The 12999-nt window shown below is 42.6% G+C and overlaps 1 protein-coding gene across 4 annotated transcripts in view; it reads left to right on the top strand.

Moving 5' to 3' along the window:
* The window catches only part of nkain2 (sodium/potassium transporting ATPase interacting 2), a 129042-nt gene that overhangs the window by 58059 nt on the left and 57984 nt on the right, over positions 1–12999 (top strand). For all 4 annotated transcript variants that reach the window (XM_072703219.1, XM_023797129.2, XM_023797128.2 and 1 more), the window contains exon 3: positions 445–525. In XM_072703219.1, coding sequence (XP_072559320.1) covers positions 445–525 — 81 coding nt within the window. The remainder of the gene's footprint in view (positions 1–444; positions 526–12999) is intronic.

The raw sequence follows: 12999 nt of genomic DNA, 5'->3' as shown, positions 1-12999 counted from the left end.
GAAGTAGCTTAAACAGAAAGCAGACCTCCCTTCATTTTCGTCTGCGTATGAATAAGAATCGGGCTGAGCACTTCCTGCATTTGTATTAAATGGATCAGTGACCACACATTGTAAACATACTTGGATTTTAACACTTTATATTTTTAACCTGAAATTATTTAATTAACCTATTAAACTGAACAGAACATAACGGATGAGAATCCTACTGTTTGAAGAACTGTAATTGAATAATGCATCTCAGGCTTCCACACAACAAAGCACATGAAAAAGACAATTAACACCACACTAACAGATCCTGCTAATTGATAACAAGTTTGCTCATTAATGCTGTAGCTTTTTGCAGAGCCCTGGAGTCACTCTTCAAGCTGCGATTGTTGTTTTCAGTCTGGGGACTGAAGATCGTGTCTCCATGCCTGTGTCACCTTCTCTCTGCTTGGTCCACAGTACGCCGTCTGGCTGGTGATCTGGGTGACCTGGAACGTCTTCATCATCTGCTTCTACCTGGAGGTGGGGGACCTTTCCAAGGTAAGATGCCGGGAGATGCGGGCCGTGTGCCGGCCAGAGCTCCAATCCGCTTTCTCCAGCGTAGCCCCTCCTGTCGTTTACCCCCGGGGCCGGCCTTGTGCAAATCGCCAGCTCTACAGGCAAACTCTTAGCACAGTCAGATCCCCCAAATAATTTATGATCCTTCCCTATGTATCCTCATTTACAAATATAATAAATTAGAATAAAAGCACAATTTACGTAGGGCTTGGAAGTAATATGTGGTCACCAAACTGATATATCGCGATCAGGATATACTATTCAAGACATTCCTAGTGGATTGTGACAATCAGACCGGCACATTTCCACCCAGTCCTGTTAGAATAATATAAGAAATGCCCCCCAGTCAGCAAAATATATTGAAGGGCACCCCCCTCCAGCTGGCAAAATCTCTATAGCTCTCTGTAAAAGTAGCTCTCACTGTAAAAAAAAAAAAGGTTGGGGACCGATGGGTTAAACATAATTATATCGCTGCAGGCTTATGAAAATGCTGATGGTTGGCTGAATAATCCGTGGCTCTGCCGGTGTGTTATGCTACATCTCAGAGGGTGGAAACTGATGACACTTAAGCTAATTTACACACTCATTTCCGCAAACATTTGCATCATTCCGAACGTGACCGATGCAGAGATTGATGTGATCTGTAGTTGGGGCTGGAGTCTGCATTATGGGGCGTGATAAGGTGGAAATGTTATGTTTTATCACAAATCTGTAGATAATTATATTTAAGGCACTTTTCATTTAACCAGTAATTTATTTCACAATCCATCTTCACCTCATGTACGCAGAGAAAATGAGATCGGATAATTGAAATGTCAAAATGTCAAATACGATATCTAATTAAAAGTCAAATAAGCCATGCAACATGATTATGAAATTAATCAAGTGCTTTTTCATTTTACCTCTATTTTGAACATAAGTTTTCAACAATATAATTGAAAAAATTGTAGAAATTATGTGCATATAGTAAAACAATTTATTTTTTGGCAAGTCTGAGAGAGCAAAATAATAATAATCATGTTGCTTTTCCCTATCAGACAATTAACACTCTTCTGTTCCATACAGTATGTGTGTGTGTTTGTGTGTGTGTGTGTGTGTGTATATATATATATACACACAGACATACTGCATGTGTGTATATATAGACACGGGATGTATATAAACACACACACATAATTTTTGTTGTTTTTGGAAATCTAGGCACAGACCTGTATACATGTCAGACTCTTTAGTAATTTGCTTTTTTGTGACAGACACTCTTGCCTGGAGCCTGACAGCTTCTGGTAGCTTCCGGTGTTTTTCTGCTTGACGAGCATCTCGCTGGCGTACTCTGCTTAAAAGATCTGTCCGTCTTCGTCATTAGCGGGTGACGCTATACTTTCAAACGTAGAAATTGCCCTTTCCCGCGCTGCCAACTTGAACTAAACCTCAGCTGCCACACGGAATGGGTTGTGAGACGTTGCCTGAATATCAACTTGGTTTTTGGGACCCAAAACCACTGCTGGAATCACTTTGTAAAGAAGAGCTTTTAAAATGAAAAGCATTGACGGCTAAATGTGCTGTATTAGCTGCGTTATCAGGCGTCGTAATTAGTATTATTTTTCTTTGTGTAAGATAGTGTTCAAACATTTGCTCGGGTCTAATCTCGGGGATGACTGCAGCTGTCAAGACCGGGTTCTGGGGTGTACGCGGTGCTGTGCTGGTCAGGACCGGGTTCTGGGGTGTATGCAGTGCAGTGTTGGTCAGTACCGGGTTCTGGGGTGTACACGGTTACAGTGCTGGTCATGACCGGGTTCTGCGGTGTACACGGTACTGTGCTGGTCAGGACCGGGTTCTGCGGTGTACACGGTACAGTGCTGGTCAGGACCGGGTTCTGGGGTGTACACGGTACAGTGCTGGTCAGGACCGGGTTCTGCGGTGTACACGGTACAGTGCTGGTCAGGACCGGGTTCTGGGGTGTACGCGGTACAGTGCTGGTCAGGACCGGGTTCTGGGGTATATGTAGTTCTGTTCCATCAAATCTGCAGCACTCGTTCCCCTCCTCCGTTGAAGCTTGGGGGGGGGGGGCTCTTGGGACCCACACCGGCCTCATTACGGCGGCTTCATCAAGAAAACGAGTCGCGACCGAGAGCCGACCCTCTGCCAGTGCCCCCCCCCCCCCCCCCCCCCCCCCCCCCACTGCCGCCTAGCTGCTAGACGAGTTTTCTGCTCCTGGCTCCCAGACCACCCTTGGGATTCATATCTCTGTCAGATGCCAGAGATGGGTCTCCCCACTCCTGCACTGTGGCGGGGGGGGGACCACTCTGGGAGGGATCGGGGGGGGTTGTTGATGCGTACACCTCGACCCACGTCCCCTGACCACGCCCCCATCGCGCGCTATCATTACGCACCAACACTTTAATTAGTTGTACAAGTAATAGCACATTAGATTCTGTGATTTATTTCCTTTTGCATTTCTGGCCCGGTCATGATTTATTTATGCGGTTATAATGTGTTTAACCAGGAGAGAATCCATTGAGACCCAGGAAGCCAGACAAAATTAGATTTAGATCACTAACAGAAACAAATTAAGATAAATAAATGGGACGAATCTTAGTGTCTATTGTTCATTACGTCAAGTAATGGTTTTCTGGTAGTCATGGTGATAAGCACATGAGGCAGAGCTGAAAGCTTGCCCGCCCCCCCCCCCCCCCCCCCCCCCGTCGTTTGACTTGCTATATGGATAAGAGGCAAATATGAAACTTGTGTCGCTTACAGAAACACATTAAGCACTTGGGCAATTTATAAGCTAGCATCACTGGTTACTGTCGTAATGTGAAACGCAGTGCGCTGGTTGGTGTCAGAGAATGTCAGTGTTTTTGAGAGCATTGTTCTCGGGGCTTTGGGGAACACTGTACAGTTATGTGTTGGCTTACTGGCTTGGCATGGTGTCCACTGTAGAGAATGACATTGGTCCAATGGTGTCAGGGTGGCTGATTTATTCTGACATTGTAAACAGGAAGTTAAGGTGGAAACAGGAAGTTAAGGTGGAAACAGGAAGTTTACTGCAGATGGGGGTGAAGGTAAACTGTTGTGGGAAGTTCTTTTGCTCTTTGTCTATGTTAGGAGGTTTTTTTGTCCTCCAAAAACTTAGTTAAGATCTTTTTGCATCAGACTGTTTGGGTTTAGACCATTACCTTTACAGTATGCAGTGCCAATTCTGCAGCATTCTTGTCAAAATAAAACAGCTTGTGCCCAAAAGGGCTGCTTTGTGACTTGCTGTCTCTGACAGACTATCTGGTGTTGTTTTCTCACTTTAATACCGATATAGCAGTGCTGTCATAATGATGCATATATAGTTTGCATTGTTATGTCAAGGTTTGTTAAGCTGGGGAGTGGTCATGTGACAGCCCGGGGAAATCGTCGTGACAACTTCCACGGGAACAGCGATGTGGGAAGGAAAATTAGCTTTTCTATTGGATTTGTATACAAATTATTCACAAATAATTGTCGTCATTAGCCCCACAAACATCTTGGAGAGTTTCTGGGTGTCCACACTGAAAAGGTTTTTTTTTAAAAAATAAATAAAAAATTCTCGCAGGAAATCTGTTTTTTTTTTTCTAAATACAAGAATGAGGTTTCAGAATGACTCATGCTCCTGCTCTCGGATTCCGTCGCTCTGCCAGGAGAGACATTCGGAATTGGATTTGGAACTGGAAGCTATTACTACAGAGCGGGTGGAACAGACGAGAAGTGACAGGCAAAGGCCGAACCGGCCCTGAGCACCGCGGCCCTGCCGGCTGGACCGAGTGAATAACTGAGCGTCACAACTGCAGCCTGGCAGCTTATGAGCAAATAAGACCTGCCCTGTGAAAGGCGGAGCTGGTCTGCAGCACTTCTGAGGCGGCCTGATAGGCTGCGGCCTGCCTTCTGCGCGGCGTATTTCACGGCTAAACTAAAGCCGGCCTGGGCTACCTTCACACACGTGACCTTTATCTAACTCTGATCCATCGCAAGCAGAAATGGACTCAACACAACCTTTGCATTTGAGTGTGTCATTTAAGTCAGTGGTTCTTTTGCACCGCGACCCAATTTTTACCATGCCAGCTCAGTAAGTCTAAATTAACACTATGATCAAACACACGATGCACTCTGCAATTTACGCCAATCAATGCCTATCCCACAAATCTGATTGGATGTGCCAGTGAATTTTAAATTAGGCACCTGTGGTTTGGCTTCTTGGATTGGTTGAGTGTGCGTGCTAAGCATTTGCAGACCCAAGACCCGTTTATACTGGTTAATTCTAGGATTGAGGCTGGGAAATCTGATCGTGGATCAGCATAGGAGCTTCCATGCTTCCATTTCCACCTCTGCCTCACGACCCTTTCAGAGCTTTCAAAGCAAATTTGGGTCGCGACCCATGAATTGAGAATTGCCAATTAAAGTTATTTAAGCATGAAAATTAAGCATTTCAAAATGCATTCGGGACACTATAGCCGTTTTTTAAATGTCCCCTGCATGTTAAGAGGATTTTGTCCTGCTCTAAATATGACTATGTCTAGAGTAGTACTGTATAACACAGGGATTAGGTGTATTTAACGATTCCTCAGCCCTATGCTGTATGCTATATGCCATAATGACCTTTGCATCTTTGAAAAAGGAGGAAAACATGATGTGTTTGTAAGAATAATTGTGACGAAGAGCAAATCCCTGATTTTCCTATCTTGTGTCTAGTGTTTCGTAGGATAGGCTCCAGGTTAACAGTGATTCTGTTGTAGATAATCAGCCAGAAGATGGATGGATGCATCATATGGATAATATCTATGTTCTATAATTTAATCATAAAACATTATGGTGTCGTTTGATTTTTGTTTTTGTTTTAAACTTGCTCTCACTGCAAGACAAGATATGCTGTTATGTGTTTTATGTTCTTGGTGTGGACAGTCCGTAAAATAGCTTGGAGCTTGTTGTTTTACTCTGGTTTACACTTAAAGCAAAATGAAGTCGTTTCACAGTGTTCCAGTTAAAGTGGAAATGTCTGCCTGCCATGTGCTGTTTACTGTAGAAGATAATGTTGAATGAATGGCAAAATCTCAGGCCTGGCCTTTGAAAGTGAAATGCGAAAGAGATCCCAGTTAATACTGCCTCACTTGATTTATGGTTATGACACTAAGAGGTGGGAAAAAATAAGAAAATCGCACAAGAAAATGACTTGAAATCCTTTTCCCCCAGCGCCTGCAATGGTACCTGAATATCTTGTTAGGACAATTTTTCATTTGTGCCTTTTTGCAGAGACAATCATTAAAAATGGAAAGGTGACAAGAAATTAAAAGGTTAAAATGGGGCCCGTAGAATGTCGCAGAGCTTACAAGCCCTGAATCCAGATGAATTGCACAGTTTTACCAGACAAGGTTTTGCAGTAAATCCTGCTTATGGTTGCGCTTTCCATTTGCCCCCCCCCCCCCCACTCCCCCAAGAAACATGGCTCTATATCCCATTGGCTAACATGTAATTTGGGTATGAACGTTTGAGAATTCTGAGTAACTGCCGGCCCTAAGAGTGATTCACCATCAATTTCCTCGTCGCGTCAGACTTTTGGAACAAATGAGCCACAGATGATCGGCCTGCTCGATTACGCTATCGTGCCACTTTGATGCTCGTAACTCACCGTGGGGAGATGGAGGGGGAGAGAGCCCAAGCTAATCATCACTGACTCCCACCAGCTGATGATTCGCCGATCTTGGATTCATCTCGAGACGTCTGGCAAAAGGGCAAGGCGATTGGACATGATACGTGTCAGTTATTTTCTGCCAAATGCTGTATTCAGAACATGCTATTTTGATTCTTCAGAGCAGGGTGATATTGGGTAAATGCAATCAAAACATCGAATTACCTAAGTTTAAACCCTATCATGTTTTAATTTGAACTTGAATTACAGCTAAAGCCTATTTAAAAACAATGTGGAAAAATGTTCAGCACATCACATTTTGGTATCAAAAAAATCAAATTATGATTTATATATAAAGCACATTTAAAACAACAAAGGTCGACGAAAGTGCTTTACAAAATAAAAAAAAAAACAAAGGAAGACAAATAGGGATAAAACAAAAAGCACCGATTCAAAAAGTTTAAAATATATATATATAGTAAAACAAAGTAAAACATCACTAGTCTTTTTTTTACAAGATTGTTGTTATAAACAAGTGAGGTAATTAGTAATTCAGGATAAAAAAAAAAATAAAATCCCAGAGGTTGCTGTTTGCTAGAGGAAAAATCGCAGTATCTGATTTTCCATTATTTAAATTGATTTGTCCTGGAGTTGAAGCAGGTCATTAACAGCTACCAGAAGACAGCCTTTATTGAACCTTTTATAGCCCGGAGGGTCCTGGTCTTACTCAGCCTGTCAATATTAAACTTTAAGTTTTGCATTTGCCTCTTTGAATATAGTGGTTTCCGTTTTTAAGTTGGTTAATGCGAGGGTTGTGCCCATTTATCAATTCGGTGTAAAGTTGCAGGAAAAAAAATTCTAAGGGTCAGTGATTATTTTGTTGGGTCTCTTGCTGATGATGTCATTAAGAGGCCTGAGGGGCTTTCCTGAGGATTCCCTTCTGCAGAAGGAGGGAACTGCTGTAGCAGAACTCGGCGTGGCCAGGTGCCAGGATGAGGGTGGACACATCAGTTATTGCTTTCGGAGGCATCACAAGAGTTTATACGTATATTACAATCTAATACACTTCATTTAGCAGAGGCTTCTGTCCAGAGCAGTTAAGTGCAGTTAAGTTCTATGAAGCGCTTAGGCTAAGCTTCCAGTGAACGCCCGGGTACGTATAAGTGTAAGCAGGATTGGAGCAGGAGCTACACAACATCTACCAAAGCAAGAACCTAGTAAAGGAGCTGCTCAAACCAGACTAAGTACGACACTGAAAGCATTCAGGGAGCAGTGAAGCTAGTAGTGGATGGGGTAACACTTTAGAGTCACGCTTTACATTTTACATTAGCTCCTGCATAATGCCTTCGTAGAACATTCAGTGCACCTTCATAATGCATTCATAAAACATTCATAAGAAGCATGTAAGTATACCTTAACTTCCTAACGTACATTACCAGCTTTAATATACATTAATAACAAATATTATAATGGTATAATTTTGTCTTTAATGTATAATAAAGCTATTTTAGTATGTTAGGAAGTTAAGGTATACTTCCATGCTGCTTATGAATGTTCTATGAATGCATTATGAAGGTGCAATTGATGTGAAGAATAATCCTGTTTAGTTTAAGGGCACCTTCTAGACTATTACTCCTGATATTTACGAACAGCTTGTAAATCACTTGCAGATATACTCATATTCAGAAATTAGTTATAGTCGAGCATTTACAAGCTCTTTAGTAAATGCTTAGTGGAACAGGAGTACGGTGTCTTTGTAATACATTTCTGAATTTGACTGTAAATGAAAGTTTGTAATTTACTAATATATTGTCAAATAATTAGCAACAGGGTTGGCACCCCACCATGGGTGATTCCCTGCTTTGTACCCATAGTTTCTGGGATAGGCTTAGGACCCCCCCGACCCTCCATAGGACAAGCAGGTATAGAAACTTGATGGATGGATGGATAGATCAGTGACAGGAACAGACTTAAACTGAAGTGTTACTGCAGATTATATTGGAAGGGTTTGGTGGAAGGACTCCTATGTCTGTTAAAACCACAGCACACTGCTCACCCAGCAAGTTCTGTGTTCAGTATGTTCAAGCAATAGTTTAATGGGGAAAAAAACCACATCACCAGGGCTCTGATAGAGGAAAAAAAAAAGGAAAAATGGAATGGGATTTATTTATTAATAGCAACATGTACTATTTATGACTTCCTGTGTAGGTTTAATGAAAACAGTATCATTTTTGAAATTACACGTAAAGTAGAAAAATGTATTAATATTTATGGCATTTTTGTGGCGCAAACTGACGTTTGCTCAAAAAGACTATTAACGCACTTGTTTGTCTGTGGTTCATTGTGTAGCCTATCAGTCATCAGCTGAAGTAACCCTTTCCTGTATTGTTCATCTTGAGAGGAGTTTTGCGTGAGTGCAGAAACCCATAAGACACAGGCGACCGACGTGTCAGTCAATAAATAAAAACAAGGAGGATTAATAAAACACTGTAATGATTTCTCTCATTTTATTTGGTGGGTGTTGTATGTCGTCTCTTAAAAATAATCATATTCATTACAATATTTCTGAAAAGTTATAGTAATTTGAAATGGCATAATGTGATTTAATAATTTGTGAGAAATAATGTTGCCAGTATTTAATGTGTTCCGAGTGCAATGATAAGACGCAGATACATGCAGTTCTGCTGATACTAACCTTGCATTTACATGGAACTGGAGCTAATGACCATAGTTTTTAAATGGACCACTTAATGCATTTCTTAATATAAATCTTGTATCCATATAATGCATTCAGACACTGTAGACTAAAGGCCACCTTGTGGACATTATGACGTAAACTGGCCCCATTGAGACGCTGCTGTTTGTCCCACCTTGTGCTTTGATAGTTACAGCTTGTCGGACCTCAGTCACTCTCACTTGTACATTAGTACTGTAATGCATGATGACTGTAGTATGATTGTGTGTATGAGTGTGTGAGCAGCATCCCATACACCCCCCCCCCTTATGTCCCCTTATGACTCTGTCCTGGATAAGCAGTTAGAACCTGGATGGATGGATGGATGGATGGATGGATTATTTCCAGAGTTGATGAAGTGCACACCACCATAGTGAGCAGTTATTTGTGCACTGGTGTCCTTCCTGCTAGCTTTAACGCATCTGACCCTTCTCCTCTGACCTCTGTCATTAACAAGGTGTTTTGGGCTTTGGTTCTTCACACCACCCTTTATAAGCTTTACTAAATGGAAATCCCCCAAGTGTCTGTCTCTCTGCCTGTCTATCTGTATATCTGTCTGTCTGTCTGCTGGTCTGTCTGTATATCTGTCTGTCTGTCTGTCTGCCTGCTGGTCTGTCTGTATATCTGTCTGTCTGTCTGTCTGCCTGCTGGTCTGTCTGGATATCTGTCTGTCTGTCTCTCTGCCTGTCTATCTGTATATCTGTCTGTCTGTCTGCCTGCTGGTCTGTCTGTATATCTGTCTGCTTGCTAGTCTATCTGTATATCTGCCTGTCTATCTGTATATCTGTCTGTCTGTCTGTCTGCCTGCTGGTCTGTCTGTATATCTGTCTGTCTGTCTGCCTGCTGGTCTGTCTGTATATCTGTCTGTCTGTCTGTCTGTCTGTCTGTCTGTCTGCTTGCTAGTCTATCTGTATATCTGTCTTTCTATATGCCTGTCTGTATATCTGTCTATCTGTATATCTGTCTGTCTGTCTGCCTGCTGGTCTGTCTGTATATCTGTCTGTCTGCCTGTCTGTATATCTGTCTGTCTGTCAGCTTGCTGGTCTATCTGTATATCTGTCTTTCTATCTGCCTGTCTGTATATCTGTCTGTCTGTCTATCTGTATATCTGTCTGTCTGTCTGCTTGCTGGTCTGTCTGTATATCTGTCTGTCTGTCTGCTTGCTGGTCTGTCTGTATATCTGTCTGTCTGCCTGTCTGTCTGTATATCTATCTATCTCTATCTATCTGTATATCTATCTTTCTATCTATCTGCCTGCCTGTCTATCTATATCCGTCTGTCTGTCTGCCTGCTGGTCTATCTGTATATCTGCATATCTGCCTACCTGCCTGTCTATCTGTATATCTGACTGTCTGTCTATCTAGTAAAAATCACTGATGGGGGATTGGGCATGGGGGTGGGGAGGTGGGGGGAGGGTTGTCACCATGGTAACATTTCACCGAATACTATATTCTATAAAGATTACCCAAAAAAATACCGCGGTATACCCAAAGTACTGCAGCATACCATGTTACTGTAATAACAGCCTCATTAACAGTAAGTGAACCTCGTGACCTTGCAAGCTGTATGTATTCAGTTGCATCCACATGATTTGCTATTTGCAGGAGCTGGCTGTTTACATTAATGACTAGGGCTGCCTAATTAAATGAGCATGTTTATTAACAAAAATATAGTCGATTGTCATCATTACATAACAATCCAAAAATAGCCATAAAGTATCCAAACTGAAATACAAGTATGTAAATAAGCCTCACGACATGTCAGGCAGATTCAAACCACCAGGAAATGAAGCCCAGCAAAGCACAAACTACCACGACATACGTATCCTTACTGGAAAAAGGACTTTCTTCTGCAATTTGATGTTATTGATCTGCAGGGTGCTTCCTGTGCCCATAGAGATGACAGGAAAAGTTTACTCTCAAATGAGTTCTTCAAATTAAACTGACATTAGTGCACAGCTGTGCCAGTCATTTCATCTCTGCTTCCAAATCTCTAATTCTCGATTCCACCCACCCCACATTAGTCACTGCAGCCAAACCCTCAGCCAATCAAAGGGCTCGCGTTCATTCCTGTGATTAATAATTTGCTGTTGCCGGTAGAGCACTTTTATAAACTCCAAGACTAACAACATGTGACATTTCTGAGAGCATATTCCAAATCTCCTTTCCACTGCCAAAGTTCACATTTTTATACCATAATAAATTCTAAAGGTATAGCTTGAATCATTATTATATTTTTTTCTAATGAAATAACTAAAGATGGGGGAGATTGAACGATATCTATACTTTGTAACATCAGAGGGTGTTGAGCGTAGGCGTGGAATGTAACAGGCAATGAGCCAAAACCGTGTTAATTTGGAGGTGATTCAATAATGCAGCTTGATCTCGAGGAAAAAGTTGCACCGTGACACAATGCATTATGGGAGCGAAGTGCGAATGGAGGGGAGATAATGCCACAGGAACATTTCGGAAAAGCGTGCAAGAGCTGGATGACTCACGGGGCTGCGTGAACCCCGCATGCTATTGGTTTCCCTTGTCGGTGAGGTTAAATCGCAGGCATGCAACACATAAGCTGTTTTGTCTGACTTGTAAGGTACGTTCAGGCAAATACCACTCAGCCTCAGCTATGAAGATGACGTATGGAAACGGCTGGTGCGCGGATGATTTCCACCAGTATTTCTCAGCACGGTCCGCGGAGAAGCCTCGTCAGTCCACATTTTCGCTCCCTTCCGGCTCCCAAGACAAGGTGTTCCCTGTTACTGTTTGTTCGGTTCAGGTGAGTTGGGAGCTGAGAGGGAGTATGAAGGTGAGCTGTCCGTGGACTCGGGGCACTTGGTAGAAAACATTGATTCATACTGTTTTTCAGTCCAACTGAAGAACGACAAGCTACACTTCTGATGCGGAGAGTGGAACGTGGCAATTACAAAGTATGACCTGGTGAGGAGGCTGCGCTCACGGGGCGTTGCTGCGCCCACCGCACGACAAACCACCTCAGGGATGAGAACCCGAGTGCAGCCGTGCGGCGGGTGACACCTCAGCACCACACTAGTCCGAATGGACCAGTGTGAGTTTTTTTCCGGTGGCTGTAGTGCCTGAAACACTAAATATAGGACGAGCAGAGCTATTTGCAGCTTGTATTTCCCTTACGTATATGTGCTGATGTCTTATACTCGGCATTTATCATCCCGCAAGATTACGATCCATGTCTCCTTCTTCACCGCGGAGTGGGCTTTCCACAAGTTAGCCACCGTAGAAGAACTAATTATCATGTCCTCCGTATCTACAAATTCACGAATTCTGTTTCCGTTGCCTGCGATGGGTTGTAGCCCCATCCTGGGTTGTTCCCTGAATTGTGTATGTAGCCTGTGGGAAAGGATCCGGACCCCCCCCCACAATCCTGAATAGGACAAGCAGTTTCAGGAAATGGATGGAGGGATGGATGGATGGATGGATGTTTACCATTACAGTTTAGCAAATTGCTTCTTTTTCAACTCGCCACAAAAACACCTCAAGCAAATATAAAACTTTTTTTTGCGATTCTTAAGGGTATTCTCTCTCTTTTTTGAAAAAAAAAAAAAGAGTCCATTAACATTTTTTCGGTTTTCCTTTTCGAAATGCGCAAAATCTCGGTCAATGGAAATTTAGTCTGTGTTCAAACGTGACGTGCGGCCATTACAGGAAACAGCTTGAATCATGCGGAGCCACAGAGACACCTTGCTTTATTTACTGATAGCTATGGCACATAGGTACTATTAACACAACAGGAAGGAACTCAGAATTATAGCTTTTGGTCCTGGAAACTGGGACCTACAGAAAAACAACTGCTCTCTTAGCCTGCTGTTCTGATGTATGAAATCATCGGTTTGGGGATTCACATTTCTCCCTGCCCAGTAACACAGCACGGCTTTTTAATGCGACTTGCCTCTATGAATAATGCCCAGCTGTGCTAATTCCAGACTAGGCAGAAGGAACAATCATCTTGCCAAACCCTGAGCATCTGATGCTAAGCATTCATCCCCTGAAAGACGTGTATAAAAAGGACTTTAATCTCAGAAAGGTGAGGTCAATGAATTTGC

Source organism: Paramormyrops kingsleyae, chromosome 19, assembly GCF_048594095.1.
Source record: "Paramormyrops kingsleyae isolate MSU_618 chromosome 19, PKINGS_0.4, whole genome shotgun sequence".
NCBI classification, from domain to species: domain Eukaryota; kingdom Metazoa; phylum Chordata; class Actinopteri; order Osteoglossiformes; family Mormyridae; genus Paramormyrops; species Paramormyrops kingsleyae.
Note: the sequence above shows the minus strand (reverse complement) of the source record. Positions and strands in the feature narration are given on the sequence as shown.